At 52.0% G+C, this 14,798-nt stretch overlaps 1 protein-coding gene across 1 annotated transcript; it reads left to right on the top strand.

Annotated features, from left to right (window-relative positions):
• Positions 1-2,017: 2,017 nt before the first annotated feature.
• On the top strand, positions 2,018-12,827 carry bmp3 (bone morphogenetic protein 3). Its single transcript, XM_072433685.1, has 3 exons — positions 2,018-2,491; positions 8,003-8,877; positions 11,723-12,827. Exons 1-3 carry the CDS (start codon positions 2,158-2,160, stop codon positions 11,912-11,914), a joined length of 1,401 nt encoding a protein of 466 aa, XP_072289786.1. The 5' UTR covers positions 2,018-2,157; the 3' UTR covers positions 11,915-12,827.
• Positions 12,828-14,798: the final 1,971 nt, after the last annotated feature.

Below are 14,798 nucleotides of genomic sequence, written 5' to 3'. Positions count from 1 at the left end.
TGACCTCTGACCCTGAGGGTAATGGAAACACAGTAGCAGCAGCTGAGTCTTGCCCAGGTCGAGAATGACCTCACTAGTCCCGGTCCTGGTCCTGTTCTTTGTCCTGGTCCTTGTCCTGGTCCTATTCTTTGTCCTGGTCCTAGTCCTAGTCCTGGTCCTGGTCCTGCTCCAGGCCCCGGTCCAGGTTCTTCTTCTCTGCTGTTGGTGGTTCTGAGCTCGGTGGTTGCAGAGTAAAAATATCCCGTGGACATCTGTGAAGAGGAGGTTTGACCGCGGCTCGGAGCGGTCACCAAAAATGATAATTATCCACTCCAGTTTCAGTAAAAATAGAAGCCGATTTACAAAGAGGAATGTGAGTCTAACCCACAACCTCCTCCCACAGGGGCCTCCTGCCACAGGGGCCTCCTGCCACAGGGGCCTCCTGCCACAGGGGCCTCCTGCCACAAGGGCCTCTATAGAGTGTTTCACATCTGCGTCCAGAGTGATGACAAGCTGTTCGTCCACACCACAGTCCCCTGACCCCTCGTCCACACCACAGTCCCCTGACCCCTCGTCCACACCACAGTCCCCTGACCCCTCGTCCACACCACAGTCCCCTGACCCCTCGTCCACACCACAGTCCCCTGACCCCTCGTCCACACTACAGTCTCCTGACCCCTCGTCCACACCACAGTCCCCTGACCCCTCGTCCACACCACAGTCCCATGACCCCTCGTCCACACCACAGTCCCCTGACCCCTCGTCCACACTCGTTCCCCGGACTATGTGTGTCAGGATGTGTGCTCAGCTCAATTCAGCCAAACTGCCACTAACCAAAAGCTAAACTAAACACAGAGAAAAGAGAATGTGACTGAGCATCTGTGTTAGGATCCTGAACCGGGACTAAACCGGGACAGAACCAGGACTAAACTGGGACAGAACCGGGACAGAACCAGGACTAAACCGGGACAGAACCGGGACAGAACCAGGACTAAACCGGGACAGAACCAGGACAGAACCAGGACTAAACCGGGACAGAACCAGGACAGAACCAGGACTAAACCGGTACTGAACCGGGACTAAACATAGACCTGCCTCCTGCTGGTGCCAGAGTCAGGACTAAACATGGACCGGCCTCCTGCTGGTGCCAGAGTCAGGACTAAACATGGACCGGCCTCCTGCTGGTGCCAGAGTCAGGAGTAAACATGGACCGGCCTCCTGCTGGTGCCAGAGTCAGGACTAAACATGGACCGGCCTCCTGCTGGTGCCCAGAGTCAGGACTAAACATGGACCGGCCTCCTGCTGGTGCCAGAGTCAGGACTAAACATGGACCGGCCTCCTGCTGGTGCCAGAGTCAGGACTAAACATGGACCGGCCTCCTGCTGGTGCCAGAGTCAGGACTAAACATGGACCGGCCTCCTGCTGGTGCAACAGTTTGCCCATGTCTTAACAAATGACGTGATTATAAGTTTATTACTCATAATGTGGTTGGCTTTGATAACCACTTGCTGTTGGAATATCTTGCCTCGCAGCGTTTAACCCTCTGTTTACAGTTAAAGGTAGTACGATTGTTCACATGTATGACCCAAAATTCTGATTCTGATTCCTTGGACCGGCCTCCTGCTGGTCCCTTTAGGCACTAATAGTGTGATGTTTCATTGACAGTCCCTGATGTGGATGTTTGAGTGTCTCGTGTCCCGCAGTTCACGTTGACACTGTGAACTGGGAGGTTACGTGGGAGGTTACGTGGGAGGTTACGTGGATCAGACTCTGTGTTTGTGGCGCGTGCCCGTTGTGCGCGCTCTGGGAGTGTGTTTGAGGAATCATTTCAGTTTGTCCCATTCGCCCATGAGCTCTGCACAGGACGCGCTGACCGAGGCGCTGACCGAGACGCTGACCGAGACGCTGACCGAGGTGCAGCGTGGCAAAGAAACTCAACGGTTTGGACGCGCAGACCTTTTACTCTAGAACTTCTACAGAACCGCATAACCTCGGGTCCTGTCACAGCGGCTCCTCGCAGAGGCTCCATGCGCGTCCCTGACCCGGCCCGGGCTCCGAACTTGACTCTGACCCGAGCCTATTCCCCGTGACTGAGTGTGAAGCGCCATGTGCGCCCGCGCGCCTCCGTGACTTTTGGACTCGTGGACCTGTTCTCCATCTGCTCTGCTCCGGTGAACCATGACCTCGCGCTGTCGCCTCGTGCTCCTGCTGTTTTACGCCTGGAGTTGGCGCGTGGACACGGACGCGACGCGTGTGTCCGCTTTGGCACGGAGACACGCCAGCGGAACGCACGCCAGCGGAACGCACGCCAGCGGAACGCACGCCAGCGGAACGCACGCCAGCGGAACGCACGCCAGCGGAACGCACGCCAGCGGAACGCACGCCAGCGGAATGCACGCCAGCGCTCCGGACACGCTGACCGAACACATGCAGACGCTTTACGCCAAGTACAACCGCGCCGGACACGCGTTCAGGGACGGAAACACGGTGCGCAGCTTCAAGGCGCATCAAGGTGAGTCAGATGCCCTCCCTCCTCAGAATACAGAAGATAACAACAATTATGAAAAAGAACAATATTAATATTATTATGATACGTGTTTAAGTAAACGTCCTTCCCAGAATGCACTTTGTCACCGAGACAAATGATCAGGGTTTAAATCATTGGTGAGTTTTACTTTTGGACATTTCTTAGACACAAAACTCCACTTTTTGAAAAACTTGAGTTTATTCTAGTCCAAACTCTGAGGGTGAAACGCAGGATCACAGCGCCACCTGCTGACGGCAGGTGCACCACGTTATTGGAATGTTCATATTTTGCATGTATTATTCAAAGTGTGTAAGTTGTATAATGATATGACGCATCTCCAGAGATCTGACCTGTCATTTAACCAGCTCGTTTGAACATTGATAAAGCAACCTATATACGTCAAAAAAAGAAACTATTTATCTGCTTTAGGATACAAATAAAATAGGCTTAATATGTTCACAAAATGTACAGTAGAGTTACATATGAAGAGCAGAAAGTGACAGTGTTTAAGAAGTGTTCATGAGGGGAGTGGCCTCCTACCTGAGGGGAGTGGCCTCCTGCCTGAGGGGAGTGGCCTCCTGCCTGAGGGGAGTGGCCTGAGGGAAGTGGCCTCCTGCCTGAGGGGAGTGGCCTCCTGCCTTCTCAGCAGAGGGCGCTGTAGTCTCTGTTTGTCCCTGTCTGTGGCTCCAGCGTACCACATGGTGATGGAGGAGGTGAGGAGGAGGTGATGAGGAGGTGATTGAGGAGGTGATGAGAAGGTGATGAGGAGGTGATGGAGGAGGTGATGGAGGACGTGATGGAGGAGGTGATGAGGTGATGAGGAGGTGATGAGGAGGTGATGAGGAGGTGATGAAGGAGGTGATAGAGGAGGTGAGGAGGAGGTGATGAGGAGGTGATGAGGAGGTGATTGAGGAGGTGATGGAGGAGGTGATTGAGGAGGTGATGAGAAGGTGATGAGGAGGTGATGGAGGAGGTGATGGAGGACGTGATGGAGGAGGTGATTGAGGAGGTGATAGAGGAGGTGATGGAGGAGGTGATGAGGAGGTGATTGAGGAGGTGATTGAGGAGGTGATTGAGGAGGTGATGAGAAGGTGATGGAGGAGGTGATGGAGGAGGTGATGGAGGACGTGATGGAGGAGGTGATTGAGGAGGTGATGGAGGAGGTGATGGAGGTGGTGATGGAGGAGGTGATTGAGGAGGTGATTGAGGAGGTGATGGAGGAGGTGATGGAGGAGGTGATGAGAAGGTGATGGAGGAGGTGATGGAGGAGGTGATGAGGAGGTGATGGAGGAGGTGATGAGGAGGTGATGGAGGAGGTGATTGAGGAGGTGATGGAGGAGGTTATTGAGGAGGTGATGAGAAGGTGATGGAGGAGGTGATGGAGGAGGTGATTGAGGAGGTGATGGAGGAGGTGATTGAGGAGGTGATGAGAAGGTGATGGAGGAGGTGATGGAGGAGGTGATTGAGGAGGTGATGGAGGAGGTGATGGAGGAGGTGAGGATGACTCAATGATGGCCGTGTAGAACTGCTCCATCATCTCCAAACCAAGAGGCAAACATCAGAAACACAAAAGAATCATTTGTCTCAAACTCTGACTTGATCTCGTGCTAAAGCGCCGTGTTTCCTCTGATGCTAACGACTGTGTGGAGCCTTAGCAACACAAAGCTAGCAAAGCATGTTAGCAACACAAAGCTAGCAGAGTGCGTTAGCAACACAAAGCTAGCAAAGCAGGTTAGCAACACAAAGCTAGCAAAGTGCGTTAGCAACAGCCGTTTCCTGTTTATGGCACTCGCTTTGTCAAGAGCCACAATCTGATATTTCCAGGTCATAAACCGTCTGACATGATCCAAAGCAAAGACATAAAGAGAGCTTTAGCCACGCCCCTCACACACACTAGCTTTAGCCACGCCCCTCACACACGCTAGCTTTAGCCACGCCCCTCACACACACTAGCTTTAGCCACACCCCTCACACACACTAGCTTTAGCCACGCCCCTCACACACACTAGCTTTAGCCACGCCCCTCACACACACTAGCTTTAGCCACGCCCCTCACACACACTAGCTTTAGCCACGCCCCTCACACACACTAGCTTTAGCCACGCCCCTCACACACACTAGCTTTAGCCACGCTCCTCACACACACTAGCTTTAGCCACGCCCCTCACACACACTAGCTTTAGCCACGCTCCTCACACACACTAGCTTTAGCCACGCCCCTCACACACACTAGCTTTAGCCACGCTCCTCACACACACTAGCTTTAGCCACGCCCCTCACACACACTAGCTTTAGCCACACCCCTCACACACACTAGCTTTAGCCACGCCCCTCACACACACTAGCTTTAGCCACGCCCCTCACACGCACTAGCTTTAGCCACGCCCCTCACACACACACTAGCTTTAGCCACGCCCCTCACACACACTAGCTTTAGCCACGCCCCTCACACACGCTAGATTTAGCCACGCCCCTCACATACACTAGCTTTAGCCACGCCCCTCACACACACTAGCTTTAGCCACGCCCCTCACAAACACTAGCTTAAGACACGCCCCTCACACACGCTAGCTTTAGCCACGCCCCTCACACACACTAGCTTTAGCCACGCCCCTCACACACACTAGCTTTTGCCACGCCCCTCAGACACACTAGCTTTAGCCACGCCCCTCACACACGCTACCTCCTGCCTGATGGGAGTGGCCTCCTGCCTGAGGGGAGTGGCCTCCTGCCTTCTCAGCAGAGGGCGCTGTAGTCTCTTTTTGTCCCTGTCTGTGGCTCCAGCGTACCACATGGTGATGGAGGAGGTGATGGAGGAGGTGATGGAGGAGGTGATGAGGAGGTGATGGGGAGGTGATGAAGGAGGTGATGGAGGAGGTGATGAGGAGTTGATGAAGGAGGTGATGAGGAGGTGATGGAGGTGATGAGGAGGTAATGAAGGAGGTGATGGAGGAGGTGAGGAGGAGGTGATGAAGGAGGTGATGGAGGAGGTGATGAAGGAGGTGATGGAGGAGGTGATGAGGAGGTGATGGAGGTGATGAGGAGGTAATGAAGGAGGTGATGGAGGAGGTGAGGAGGAGGTGATGAAGGAGGTGATGGAGGAGGTGATGGAGGAGGTGATGGAGGAGGTGATGAAGGAGGTGATGGAGGAGGTGATGTGGAGGTGATGGAGGAGGTGATGAGGAGGTGATTGAGGAGGTGATGGAGGAGGTGATTGAGGAGGTGATGGAGGAGGTGATGGAGGAGGTGATGAGAAGGTGATGAGAAGGTGATGGAGGAGGTGATGGAGGAGGTGATGAGAAGGTGATGGAGGAGGTGATGGAGGAGGTGAGGATGACTCAATGATGGCCGTGTAGAACTGCTCCATCATCTCCAAACCAAGAGGCAAACATCAGAAACACAAAAGAATCATTTGTCTCAAACTCTGACTTGATCTCGTGCTAAAGCGCCGTGTTTCCTCTGATGCTAACGACTGTGTGGAGCCTTAGCAACACAAAGCTAGCAAAGCATGTTAGCAACACAAAGCTAGCAGAGTGCGTTAGCAACACAAAGCTAGCAAAGCAGGTTAGCAACACAAAGCTAGCAAAGTGCGTTAGCAACAGCCGTTTCCTGTTTATGGCACTCGCTTTGTCAAGAGCCACAATCTGATATTTCCAGGTCATAAACCGTCTGACATGATCCAAAGCAAAGACATAAAGAGAGCTTTAGCCACGCCCCTCACACACACTAGCTTTAGCCACGCCCCTCACACACACTAGCTTTAGCCACACCCCTCACACACACTAGCTTTAGCCACGCCCCTCACACACACTAGCTTTAGCCACGCCCCTCACACACACTAGCTTTAGCCACGCCCCTCACACACACTAGCTTTAGCCACGCCCCTCACACATACTAGCTTTAGCCACGCCCCTCACACACACTAGCTTTAGCCACGTCCCTCACACACACTAGCTTTAGCCACACCCCTCACACACACTAGCTTTAGCCACGCCCCTCACACACGCTAGCTTTAGCCACGCCCCTCACACACACTAGTTTTAGCCACGCCCCTCACACACACTAGCTTTAGCCACGCCCCTCACACACACTAGCTTTAGACACGCCCCTCACACACGCTAGCTTTAGCCACGCCCCTCACACACACTAGCTTTAGCCACGCCCCTCACACACGCTAGCTTTAGCCACGCCCCTCACACACACACTAGCTTTAGCCACGCCCCTCACACTCACTAGCTTTAGCCACGCCCCTCACACACACTAGCTTTAGCCACGCCCCTCACACACACTAGCTTTAGCCACGCCCCTCACACACACTAGCTTTAGCCACGCCCCTCACACACACTAGCTTTAGCCACGCCCCTCACACACACTAGCTTTAGCCACGCCCCTCACACACACTAGCTTTAGCCACGCCCCTCACACACACTAGCTTTAGCCACGCCCCTCACACAAACTAGCTTTAGACACGCCCCTCACACACACTAGCTTTAGCCACGCCCCTCACACACGCTAGCTTTAGCCACGCCCCTCACACACGCTAGCTTTAGCCACGCCCCTCACACACAGTAGCTTTAGCCACGCCCCTCACACACACACTAGCTTTAGCCACGCCCCTCACACACACTAGCTTTAGCCACGCCCCTCACACACACTAGTTTTAGCCACGCCCCTCACACACACTAGCTTTAGCCACGCCCCTCACACACACTAGCTTTAGCCACGCCCCTCACACACACTAGCTTTAGCCACGCCCCTCACACACACTAGCTTCAGACACGCCCCTCACACACGCTAGCTTTAGCCACGCCCCTCACACACGCTAGCTTTAGCCACGCCCCTCACACACGCTAGCTTTAGCCACGCCCCTCACACACACACTAGCTTTAGCCACGCCCCTCACACTCACTAGCTTTAGCCATGCCCCTCACACACACTAGCTTTAGCCACGCCCCTCACACACACTAGCTTTAGCCACGCCCCTCACACACACTAGCTTTAGCCACGCCCCTCACACACACTAGCTTTAGCCACGCCCCTCACACACACTAGCTTTAGCCACGCCCCTCACACACACTGGAATTACTAAAGGTCTTTTTTGTGACTCAGATCGACCTCAAGATTGAAAAGTGTCCTCAGGTTCTCTCTCTGTGTCCTCAGGTTCTCTCTCTGTGTCCTCAGGTTCTCTCTCTGTGTCCTCAGGTTCTCTCTCTGTGTCCTCGGGGTCTCTCTCTGTGTCCTCAGGGTCTCTCTCTGTGTCCTCAGGTTCTCTCTCTGTGTCCTCAGGGTCTCTCTCTGTGTCCTCGGGGTCTCTCTCTGTGTCCTCAGGGTCTCTCTCTGTGTCCTCAGGGTCTCTCTCTGTGTCCTCAGGGTCTCTCTCTGTGTCCTCAGGGTCTCTCTCTGTGTCCTCAGGTTCTCTCTCTGTGTCCTCAGGTTCTCTCTCTGTGTCCTCAGGGTCTCTCTCTGTGTCCTCAGGGTCTCTCTCTGTGTCCTCAGGTTCTCTTGGCGGGCAGCGGCTGATGGTTTTTAACTTAACGTCTTTGACTCGCTCGGAGTCCGTGCTCTCGGCCACGCTGCACTTTTTCAACGGGGACCTGCCTCAGCGGAGCAAACAGCGGCGTCAGGGCGGTCGTCAGGGCGGTCGTCAGGGCGGTCGTCAGGGCGGTCGGCTGCCCTTGGACGTGTGGACCTTTGGCCGGGACCACGGGCGTGCTCTGGGACACCTGCACTTCGAGGTGTCGGCCGCGCCCGGTGGAGCCTGGCAGTGGAGGAACATCACACGAGCTGTGAACCAGGCCAAAGGACAGGACGAGCTTCTGGTGGGCGTCGACCTGGAGCCTCACAAGCCTCAGCTGTATCCGCCCTACATCCTGGTGTACGCCAACGACTCTGCCATTTCAGAGCCCGAGAGTCTACAGCGCCACCACCTGCCCACGCTAGAGACTGCACTGCAATACAGGCTGCAAAACAGCTCCAAGAAAAGTCCTCGACACAGGCGCTCGGCCAATCTACTGTCTCCTCTGCAAAACAACGAGCTTCCGGGGCAGGAGTACCCGGCCAGGGAGTACCCGGAGCAGGACTACCCGTACAAACCACAGAACTGGGACAAGCCCGTGGAGCAGAACAAACCTCAGAATGCACGGCGTACTAAGAAGAAGAGCAATAAGCCAAGCGTACAGAAGGGGGCGCTGCTGCAGTTTGATGAACGCACAATTAAGAAGGCACGGCGGAAGTGGGCGGAGCCTCGGAGCTGTGCTCGGCGCCACCTAAAGGTCGACTTTGCTGACATCGGCTGGAGCGACTGGATCATCTCCCCAAAGTCCTATGACGCCTTCTACTGCGCCGGCTCCTGCCAGTTTCCCATGGCCAAGGTACGAATATGAAAACCACAAGTTCTACAGTATAAGATAAGATATTCCTTTATTGTCCACACATGGGGAAATTTCATTGTTGCAACGCAGCTACTGCTACTACTACTGCTACTACTACTACATTAACCCTTCTCATGAGGTCTAACATCTCTGTCGTTTGGCTCAGTCAGTAGAACAGCACAGTTTAGGCTCAGAGTACATCTTATGGTCTGCTCAGAGTACATCTTATGGTCTGCTCAGAGTACATCTTATGGTCTGCTCAGAGTACATCTTATGGTCTGCTCAGAGTACAGCTTAAGGTCTGCTCAGAGTACATCTTATGGTCTGCTCAGAGTACATCTTAAGGTCTGCTCAGAGTACATCTTATGGTCTGCTCAGAGTACATCTTATGGTCTGCTCAGAGTACATCTTATGGTCTGCTCAGAGTACATCTTATGGTCTGCTCAGAGTACAGCTTATGGTCTGCTCAGAGTACATCTTATGGTCTGCTCAGAGTACAGCTTATGGTCTGCTCAGAGTACAGCTTAAGGTCTGCTCAGAGTACATCTTATGGTCTGCTCAGAGTACATCTTATGGTCTGCTCAGAGTACATCTTATGGTCTGCTCAGAGTACATCTTATGGTCTGCTCAGAGTACATCTTATGGTCTGCTCAGAGTACTCTTTAACTACAATTGTTTGTATAAAATATATTGCTCTTTTGTTCCGTCATAAATGTGGGTAAACAAAGCAAACGGCTAGTTAGCTCACTGTGCTCAAAGCTAATGCTAACTTTTATTGAAACTTAAAATCCAAAGTAAACAACGAATTACAATTTAATGTAAGACTTCTGGATTGTTTCTAGTTTGTAAAAAATGTAGATTTCTTCAGTTTGTGGTATTATATTAAAATGTGTTGCGACTCAAAATCAGCATTAGCATTAGCTTTGAGGCACAAACCTCCCTTTCTGAATAGTGTCTCTGGTGACGTTTTCACCTTTTTGTACAATGTGACATCTACTCAACTGCGTCAGTATTTATCCATTTTAGCAAAAAACAACATAGAGTTGGACAGGAAGTAGTGACGCCAACTTTGAGCTAGTCGGGCGCTAACGTGCACAGCGCCTACAGTGATTCAGAATAATGTGATTGAAACAGACTTCTCAGTTCTTTACATTGATCACAACATGAAGGCTGTTTACGTGAGGTGACCAGACGTCCCCTTGTCCCAGCAGATGGAGACAAAACCATTGATTGGTCCCAGTTTTACACAAAGCGTGTCCCAGTTATCTCGGTGTAGACTTTGAGACCCGCCACAGTAAAGAGGGGAATAATCCTTGTGGTTTGGGCCAAAGTAGAGAAACTAGTTTTAGATGAACTAGAACACAAAAATACACTCTCAGAGCACAAGAGGCGTAAATGAGACAAGGACCATGAGATGTTTCTCAACAAACAAGTGAAAGAATCGAGCTCCGTCAAGGACCAGGACCAGGACCAGGACCAGGACCAGAGCCAGGACCAGAGCCAGGACCAGGACCAGGACCAGGACCAGGACCAGAGCCAGGACCAGGACCAGGATCAGGACCAGGACCAGGACCAGAGCCAGGACCAGAGCCAGGACCAGAGCCAGGACCAGGACCAGGACCAGGACCAGGACCAGGACCAGGACCAGAGCCAGGACCAGGACCAGGACCAGGACCAGGACCAGGACCAGGACCAGAGCCAGGACCAGGACCAGGACCAGGACCAGGACCAGAGCCAGGACCAGAGCCAGGACCAGGACCAGGACCAGGACCAGAGCCAGGACCAGGACCAGGACCAGGACCAGAGCCAGGACCAGGACCAGGACCAGGACCAGGACCAGGACCAGGACCAGGACCAGGACCAGGACCAGGACCAGAGCCAGGACCAGGACCAGGACCAGGACCAGGACCAGGACCAGGACCAGGACCAGAGCCAGGACCAGAGCCAGGACCAGAGCCAGGACCAGGACCAGGACCAGAGCCAGGACCTGGACCAGGACCAGGACCAGGACCAGAGCCAGGACCAGGACCAGGACCAGGACCAGGACCAGAGCCAGGACCAGGACCAGGACCAGGACCAGGACCAGGACCAGAGCCAGGACCAGAGCCAGGACCAGAGCCAGGACCAGGACCAGGACCAGAGCCAGGACCAGGACCAGGACCAGGACCAGAGCTGCACTTGTCTCCTGGAGATGTTTGGTTTCCTGAGTCCCTCGCTTTGCCTGATGTTCGCTCAGGGCCTTGCTCTGTTTGGATACAACATAACTCACATGCCTCTGTAATCCAACAGGAATCCAGACGCTGTGGTCAAGGGTTCTACTCCAACAAAGGGCCACAAAGAACAGAAAGAGGACATGAAGCTAGAGAGAGCCGAGAGTCAGACGGAGCCAAAACATACAAACTAGAGTTTTGTGATAAACCAGGAGCCTAAAGACTTATAACACGAACAATCGGCTCAGTATAACACGGTAGCACAGCGGTTAGCGCTCTCGCTTCAAAACCCTGAAGGTCCAGGGATCGACTCTGTGTGGAGTTTGCATGTGCTGCCCATGTCTAAAACATGTACCATAGGCCCCTCCCCTCAGTGGAAATGAGCTCGAGCTTCACCTGGTGCAAACATCTCTCCCGCACCAAATTATCATTTCTATTGAACATTGAGACTTTGTAAACACATTTTGAACCATATAAAGTTTTTTTTTGACATTTTGATTTAATAATTTCACTGTATTTGTTATAAAAGGTCTTTGTGTGTTTTAGAGTCCTTTTAGTCCAGACTAACATTATTATGATCAAAAACATCCAGCCCTGAAGGAGACCAACGCTTTATTATTGTCGTCCCGTTTCAGGCACTGAAGCCGTCGAACCACGCCACCATCCAGAGCATCGTACGTGCGGTGGGCGTGGTCCCGGGGGTCCCAGAGCCGTGCTGCGTTCCAGAGAAGATGTCGTCCCTCAGCATCCTGTTCTTCGACGAGCAGGCCAACGTGGTCCTCAAGGTCTACCCCAACATGAGCGTGGAGTCGTGCGCATGCCGCTGAGAAGAAGACCGCCCCCAAACACGCAACTGTGGCCAAACACGGGCCAAACACGGACCAAACACGGACCAGACACGGACCAAACACGGGCCAAACACGGGCCAAACACGGGCAAAACACGGGCAAAACACGGGCCAAACACGGGCCAAACACGGACCAAACACGGGCCAAACACGGGCCAAACACGGACCAACACTGATCAGACACGGACCAAACACGGACCAGACACGGACCAAACACGGACCAGACACGGACCAAACACGGACCAGACACGGACCAAACACGGACCAAACATGGGCCAAACATGGACCAAACATGGGCCAAACATGGACCAAACATGGGCCAAACACGGACCAAACACGGACCAAACATGGGCCAAACACGGACCAGACACGGACCAAACACGGACCAAACATGGGCCAAACATGGACCAAACACGGACCAGACAGGGACCAAACGTTGCACTGGATTTTGCTTCCACCTAATCCTGCCCCAAAACTGACCTGAAGGAAAAGGTCAATCCAAACATGAAGGTCAGAAAATACTAGAACAAAGTAAAGCTCAACATCAGCCAAATAAACACGCTCAAAACCACCAAGAACCAGACCAAAACTGGATCTACACTGGACCAAAGTGGAACAAAGCGGCCCAAAATGGACCAAAGTGGACCAAAGTGGACCAAAGAGCCGGTGTGAACTGGTAAAACCGTGTTTGTCTGAAGTGAACGTTTTAAAAGCGACTCTAAGAAGAGGATGAAGGTCTTTTCACTGAGGCGTCTGCGAGAGCGATGGAACACTCCTGGACCAATGAGGGACTACGCCCACGTAAACGATGTACGCCCACGTAAACGATGTACGCCCACGTAAACGACGTAAACGATGTACGCCCACGTAAACGAGAGCGTTGTAATTATAGTATAAACTCGACACATATTTACTGCAGAGCGGCTTCAGCTTTGAAATATATTTATATAAATATTTGTATGGACTTTCACACTATTTCTATCTTTATTTTTATTATTGAAATACTATTTTTATATTTACAGTCTAAGTTTAGGCTTGGGAAGAACTTCATATGTTTTATTCTAGTTTTGTGAAGTCATATTTTATATTTTATCAGTCGGACTTAAACTGGTGTAATATTGAGGCTCTGGCGCCACCTGGGGGCCCCTGGGGGCCACGTCTCACACTGCAGCCCCACTTCACACTTCAATAAACGCTCTAACACATGTCGTGTTCACATTTCATCTTTGCTCAAAAAACACAAATTAGTCATATTTTTGTGAAAATGTAATTCATCTATTTTCATGAAGTAAAAGTTATTTTAGTTATTTTAGTTATTTTATTCTTACTTTTTATGACAAAGTTTAAATATTTGACTTCTGCTTCTGTAAACGTTCAGGACGTCGATGAGGTTTATGAAATTATAAGTTTGTCAATGGAAACATTAGTTATGGTCTTTTAGAAAGAGGTGCATTGTGGGAAAGAGAAGGCAGATCCAAAATGGCTCTTTAAAACCTGCTGCATTGGAACGGCTGAAGTGACTCACCCTAACCCTGACCCTTGACCTTAGTATCGAGGTCAGAAGGAGGTCCAGGTCAGAAGGAGGTCCAGGTCAGAAGGAGGTCCAGGTCAGAAGGAGGTCGAGGTCAGAAGGAGGTCGAGGTCAGAAGGAGGTCCAGGTCAGAAGGAGGTCGAGGTCAGAAGGAGGTCGAGGAGCAGCAAAATAACCAATGAAACAATTACATGTGGCTCTGTATTTTCTGTTTATTTAAGTGCATAAGTATTTACATTTTTACAGTTTTAAGTTACAGAATATAATCGTACAATGTTTATCCAGCACTTTCACACAAACCCTCCCAGCAAGTGTCCAATGAACCAGCATCTCCTACCGCACTCTTAGCGTGTGCTTCTTGTACCACACTCTTAGCGTGTGCTTCTTGTACCGCACTCTTAGCGTGTGCTTCTTCTACCACACTCTTAGCGTGTGCATCTCCTACCGCACTCTTAGCGTGTGCTTCTTCTACCGCACTCTTAGCATGTGCATCTCCTACCGCACTCTTAGCATGTGCATCTCCTACCACACTCTTAGCGTGTGCATCTCCTACCGCACTCTTAGCGTGTGCATCTCCTACCAAACTCTTAGCGTGTGCATCTCCTACCGCACTCTTAGCATGTGCATCTCCTACCGCACTCTTAGCATGTGCATCTCCTACCTCACTCTTAGCGTGTGCATCTCCTACCGCACTCTTAGCATGTGCATCTCCTACCGCACTCTTAGCGTGTGCATCTCCTACCGCACTCTTAGCATGTGCATCTCCTACCTCACTCTTAGCGTGTGCATCTCCTACCGCACTCTTAGCATGTGCATCTCCTACCGCACTCTTAGCGTGTGCATCTCCTACCGCACTCTTAGCGTGTGCTTCTTCTACCACACTCTTAGCGTGTGCATCTCCTACCGCACTCTTAGCGTGTGCTTCTTCTACCACACTCTTAGCGTGTGCTTCTTCTACCACACTCTTAGCGTGTGCATCTCCTACCACACTCTTAGCGTGTGCATCTCCTACCGCACTCTTAGCGTGTGCTTCTTCTACCACACTCTTAGCGTGTGCTTCTTCTACCACACTCTTAGCGTGTGCTTCTTCTACCACACTCTTAGCGTGTGCTTCTTCTACCACACTCTTAGCGTGTGCATCTCCTACCGCACTCTTAGCGTGTGCATCTCCTACCAAACTCTTAGCATGTGCATCTCCTACCGCACTCTTAGCATGTGCATCTCCTACCGCACTCTTAGCATGTGCATCTCCTACCTCACTCTTAGCGTGTGCATCTCCTACCGCACTCTTAGCATGTGCATCTCCTACCGCACTCTTAGCGTGTGCATCTCC

The sequence above is a fragment of the Eucyclogobius newberryi genome, unplaced genomic scaffold (genome assembly GCF_026437365.1).
Source record: "Eucyclogobius newberryi isolate DKJ021-1_F unplaced genomic scaffold, fEucNew1.0.hap1 SCAF_6, whole genome shotgun sequence".
Taxonomy (NCBI): domain Eukaryota; kingdom Metazoa; phylum Chordata; class Actinopteri; order Gobiiformes; family Gobiidae; genus Eucyclogobius; species Eucyclogobius newberryi.
This window is presented reverse-complemented; position numbering and strand designations above follow the sequence as displayed.

Bases quoted from the DNA above. Each gene is read 5' to 3' on its own strand.
- bmp3 (XM_072433685.1), top strand. From the start codon at position 2,158: ATGACCTCGCGCTGTCGCCTCGTGCTCCTGCTGTTTTACGCCTGGAGT. The intron at 2,492-8,002 runs GTGAGTCAGATG...CTGTGTCCTCAG, and splicing joins CAGCTTCAAGGCGCATCAAG to GTTCTCTTGGCGGGCAGCGG. The intron at 8,878-11,722 runs GTACGAATATGA...GTCCCGTTTCAG, and splicing joins GCCAGTTTCCCATGGCCAAG to GCACTGAAGCCGTCGAACCA.